At 43.5% G+C, this 6,000-nt stretch overlaps 1 protein-coding gene across 1 annotated transcript in view; it reads right to left on the reverse strand.

Moving 5' to 3' along the window:
• stk32a (serine/threonine kinase 32A) overlaps positions 1 to 6,000 on the reverse strand; it is a gene marked incomplete at both ends in the record, with an annotated part of 81,336 nt that overhangs the window by 72,828 nt on the left and 2,508 nt on the right. Inside the window, 2 exons of the mRNA XM_079738381.1 lie at positions 518 to 669; positions 2,586 to 2,641. Coding sequence (XP_079594507.1) covers positions 518 to 669; positions 2,586 to 2,641 — 208 coding nt within the window. The remainder of the gene's footprint in view (positions 1 to 517; positions 670 to 2,585; positions 2,642 to 6,000) is intronic.

Below are 6,000 nucleotides of genomic sequence, written 5' to 3' on the forward strand. Positions count from 1 at the left end.
AGAGAGAGTGATGGCATTCAAACAGAGTGAAACGTGTATTGAATGAGAGAAACAAAGAAATACAGTCATGGCATACTGAGGAGAAAGGTAATCAGGATCCACACATTGCCCCAGAATAGCTGTACTTATTTTAGTTGTTTCATGAAGCAAGGCGTGCAGCAGCACAGGAAACAGGGGTTCATTAAGGAACAGCAGCCATGACTCAGAGACAGGATTCTGCTTCTGGTTTGGGAATTATCAAGTGTTTCAACGTGTGAGGTCACAGGGTATAATGGGCTTCATAACCATCATGAAGGAAGTCGCTGGGAGCTTGTTGTAGCTAAGTTACAACTAGTATAAGTAACCCAAGTCCAAGGTGACACAAGCAATTATTCAGGGAATAGAACAGCAAACATTTTTTTTTGTTTATCCAATAAAACATAGATCGTCAACCATGCAGGCACACAACCACACGTACGCACACGTATAAGCACACACACACACACACACACACACACACACTGCAGCAGCGGCTCACCAGAAGTTGACGAGGAAGGGGTGCTCAAGGTTCTTCATGATCTGCAGCTCTTTGAGGACATTCCTCACTTCGTTCCTCTCAACACACTTCAGCTTGTTCATGTACTTCATGGCGTACATCTTCTTTGTGTCCTTCTTCTGCACAATGCACACCTGGAAAGAAAAGAACGCGTAGAATGTGGTTTTTGTGTTTCATTTAAGGTCGTCTTAGGTTCTCCGTGTTTTCCGTTCCTCCTCTGTCGTCATCCTTGGCTTTATTCGTTTTGTTACAGTTTTTGTATGCTTTTGAGGTGTTCCCGTGGCGGAGCTGCCTTGGATAATAAGTCAGCGGTCAGCACGACTCAATCGGGTAAGCAAATGTGACGTAAAACGACCTTCAGCCCCCGACCAATATTGCTTTGGTTTTTCACTCACTGTGTTTGAACAAACCGCTGACAAATAATGAAATAACGTCTTTCTTTACCAGCAGGATCAGAACCAACTACGGCATGTGTCGCTGTAAAAAAAAAAAAGCTGAACTCCCGCAGCGCATTCATTATGGATTGTGAAGCGGTCGGTACATGATGAGCTTTCTGCGTCGGCACTTCCAATGTTTCCCAATTGAGGTGAGCGTTAAAGCCCGCCCTAGCGCTGATGCTAGCGCCACTCCGATTCCCACCTGGATGCTGCGCTCAAAGTTCAAATAACTTTCACTTGACAAACCGTTTTGACCTCTCAAAGAGAATTCATACAAGTTATTCTAAAGCAAACGGTTCCAGATCCAGATATTCATAAAGAAATGGGATGAATTATTTTTCCTTTGTTAACCTTAAAATGCATAAAATACTTGAAATGTGTATTTAATTTACGCTTCCAAAAATTTAAATGATGATTACTTAAAGGTCCCATGGCATGAAAATTTCACTTCATGAGATTTGCTAACATTAATATGAGTTCCTCTAGCCTGCCTATGGTCAGGAGCTAGAAATGGGCATGAGCTGGCACACTGCATGCTTCCAAGGCGGTGGTGCCTCGGTAGCGGGCAGCGTGGCCCCGGTGGGAGACAATGGTGGGCAACAATCCCTTTCTCCTCCATGTCGCGGTTCAGTCTACTTCAGATTGATGTCGACGTGGAAGAACCAGAGACGTCGGAGAACCCGACGCAGTCGTTTGAGATTCATAATATCGTGTGGAGGCCCACACAGCTTTTTGCCGTGATAATATATATTATATGATATAGATATCTATGTATAATATGATATTAGTGAGATATAGAGCTCCAGGACTCCCGCCCGGAGCATCCAGAGTGTTCTAGAATTTTTACAGAACACAGCCAAAGGCTGCGTGCGCCTCACCATTGCGATACATCCACTGTAAACAGAGCGCATGGTACCATGGCCGCAAGCTGCTCAGGGCCACACCCCCACCCTCCACCTTGACCCGCCTCTAAAAAACGCTACGTCTGTGGAAAGCTCATTGTGGGACTAGCTCGTAGTGGCTGTAATTCTGCACCAAGGCTGAATTTCTTGAATGTCTTCAAATACTGTATTAAGGGCCCACTAACACCTATATATAAGCATTGATGGAGTAGCATGCCATGGGACCTTTAATGTATTATCCTCGCAGGATAAAATAATAACAAAAACAAGGTTAAGGCAACATCACCTGTTGAACCATCAGAAACCAACCATGCTGCAGTCATGACTTTTGACTCTAGTACTTTTTAAAGTGTTCTTGGAAGACTAGACAATACTCTTAATGTTGATCAATACAATCCCTTCTTTATTTATTTAAAGGGTGCTTCAACAGTCCATAAGCTGGCAATTTCTGGTATCCTAAAATATAATTGAACCTACAGCTACAAAGAGTCAGCCAGTCACCGGTAACTTCATTCTTAAATACTTCTTAAAAAAAAATACAGAATTAAAACAACAAATGAACCCGTCTTCAGAGCACAGGCCATCTTGTCATGCAATTTGTTTAATGTTTTTAGTTCCTCATTTATTTATCTAAGCAAAGTACATGCTTTGACTGACGCCACGCCAACCCATAATCTCCCCTGCTCAACATAATAACCACAGAGTACTTACTTTTCCAAAGCTTCCTTTACCGATAGCCCTCAGAATCTGGAAGTGGTCGAAATTTACTGTGAAGAGATAAGAAGAAAAAAATATTTTAAGCTTTTATGAAAATAAGAAACAGAGCATAAAATTGAAGTCATTTATGTGTGCAAGCCTTGAATAAAGAATAAGTATGAGGGAGACGGTTATCAGCCCGTACACAAGAAAGAACTGCTCTGAAAACCTATGGACTCCATTTGAGAACGGAAAATAGTCCCAATCTGTGAAAGTGGTTTAGTACGATTTAGCTGTTTGGTTCCAAGGTTGAGTGAATCAGGCATGTTTCCATTGAGCCAAAACTGAAAGATACCCAGAAGATTATATACATGGATACATATATACATAACATAATGTAATGATCATTTCATAAGTCAACCACTCAGCATGAATATAGAAACAGACCCTGAGTCTTTGTTTTGGCTCACTGGGGCTGCCATGGCTTTCCACAGAGATGGAACCAATGTTTGCTCTCTACTCAGAAACACATGGGCGCACACACCCAACCACACGCACACACACACACACACACACACGCACACACACACACACATGCACACACACACAGACACACTCAGACACACACACACACACAAACATTCACACAGTCACACACAAGCACCCACACAAACACCCATACACACACAAAAAAACACACACACACAAATGCACACAAACAAAAACACACACACAATTGGCCAGGCTTAGTAGATGTATTGGATGTGACAGGTAATGCTATGCTCTGTTAGTTACATATCAGCGGCACTTCCCCCTCTCTCGATATCTGTTGGAGTGTTTACATGACCGCTGATTGCAACCATTGCAACCATATGAGACCCACCTTAACACACACGCACACACACACACGCACACACACACACACACACACACACACACACACACACACACACACTCACACACACATGCTCTCTCTCTCTCGCTTAAATACACACAAACACTCAATATAGGCAACTGGCAGTATTTTTTCTCTTCTTTATGATGTCCGCCCCAAACCCCTGCTGCTATAAGTGTTTGTGCACACACACAACACACACACACACACACACACACACACACACACACACACACACATACACACACCCAGAGGAAGTAAATATGATCATTTAATCTCCTCAGCTACTTTGAGACCCTCCTCTGAGCAGAGAGAGAGAGAGAGAGAGAGAGAGAGAGAGAGAGAGAGAGAGAGAGAGAGAGAGAGAGAGAGAGAGAGAGAGAGTGACAGAGAGAGAGAGGTAGAGAGAGAGAGAGTAAGTTAGAGAGAGAGGGAGAGAGAGAGAGGGAGAGAGAGAGAGACGGAGAGAGAGAGCGTGTGTGTTTGTGAGATAGATATATGGAAAGAGGATGACGAGAAAGAGGAAGAGGAGGATGAGGAGGGGGCAGGAGAGGAGGTCGAGGAGGAGGAGGTGAAGGTGGTGGAGGGGGAGGGAGAGGGGGAGAAGGAGGAGTTGGAGAAAATGGAGGAGGGGGAGGAGGAGGAGGAGGAAAGGAGGAATGAACTGGGGAAACGAGGGCAGTAATGTGCTCTACATTAGCACTAAGTGAAGCTTGACATTGACATAACATGCTGGAAAATTATGTTGGATGACTGACACCCATCCAATAGATGTAATGATCTTGCACCACCCGTAGCAATTTCATAGAGATATAGTTGTTTTTCTCTGTATTTAGTGCCCCTCGGAATGAATTAATGAAATTAACTGAGCAACTCATCAGGTAATCAATTCAAACCGTGCTTGGATTGCAGGTAAAAAACAGAAAGGCTCGGCTGCTTGGTCTGATTGATGTTGCGTTTATTTCCTCAAGCACCCGCCCACCCTCCCTTCCTCTCCCTCCTCCCTCCTTCTCCACCCCGCTTTCATACCCAGAAGTGCAGCTCTTTCCAAGAACGGCGACCGAGGAACCCTGTGAGTGGCACATCTCACCCTGGGATGGCGCCCGGTGACGTCAGCTCAACGAGGGGCGGCTGTGAGACCCACTCCACATGAATGAATCATGAGCCCTGAATGATAGCAGGAGTATTAACAGCACTTTCATTAACAGCTGTTATTCCTCTTTTTTCTGCTTGCATTCCCCGATGGATATTTCGAGCGTGTCGTGACAGATCCTCTTATTGCAGGTGCACACTCCTTTGGGTCCCGGGTGTCTGAACCGTCTGTCCGTCTGTCCCCAGTAAAGCTGTCCCTACACCTAGAGGTAAACGTGGAATGCATCCTGCCGTCCTCTCTCCTGAAACCGCATTCTTGAAATTGGACTGGTTTGTATAGGTCGTCCAAAACTCCTCAGAGGAACGTTTTAGCCCCCTAACCAAAAAGCAATACGTCACACATGTCAAGGCTCTGTCTGCAAGAACTAAATGGATGGCATTCGTCATATTCTCACTGTAAAACATTTTAAGAGGGTTTCAGCATTAAAATGTGTTTTGATAACATTCCTAACCATAGATGTGCATTATAAGTCGTAATCTTGAATCAGTGAATATATATGATGTTTAGTATGCTATTGAATGCAACGTTTTCTAACGCTGCCCTGGTGCTTCATATCTACGCTGCTATCCCTGAAACCACTCAGCTAGCATATTGTGTGAATCAATGTCCTTGGGTTATGTAGTCCTCTGAGCTGTTGTGTTGAGTGCTATTCTATGTAACTGAGGGTGTTCTTTCAAATAAGACATTTCAAGTGACCCAAGGACGACATTTCTTCTTATTTGAGACGGATTAGTACAGGTACTTTTGGGACAGACGTTTAAGCTTTGCTTACGCTGGGAAATTCCCTGCAGGGCAATAAGTGACACAAACACGTATAGTGTGTGGGGGCACAGAGTGACTTAGACATAAATATGTCTGGTCTCTATTATATGAATCAGGACATTAAGGTTTACTACATTTTGAAGATAATTCACTATAAATCCAGCCCTACAGGAAGTGATGTTAACAGGTGGGGATCAAGGACACTTGGGAGTAAGCTAGAGACCTGGGGACTGTTTTAAATGTAAGAGGGACTCAAGGATATAAACCTACAGGAGGTAATTCAAAAGCATCATCAAATGCGCCATTGAAACACATCGGCCCTTTGACATATCATCAGTTTAGCCATGCCATTGTCTGGGTTACACAAACTTTACTCTTTCCTTTTCCTGTATTTAGTCTCAGGCCTTTCATAAGCAAATGCCACCAACAGTATGCAATTGTTTCACAACATTTTTCCAACGACAGTATTGACAATGGATTAATGAAGTCGGAGGGCCCCAATGATTTATGTGTTTTTAAACAAAGCAAATGGCTTCTGGGGTGGCCAAAATATTTTTTCATTCTACAAACATTTATATATATCAAAATGTGTGTTATTACACATTTATCATGAATGATTA

Source organism: Pollachius pollachius (assembly GCF_949987615.1).
Source record: "Pollachius pollachius genome assembly, chromosome: 6".
Classification (NCBI taxonomy): Eukaryota; Metazoa; Chordata; class Actinopteri; order Gadiformes; family Gadidae; genus Pollachius; species Pollachius pollachius.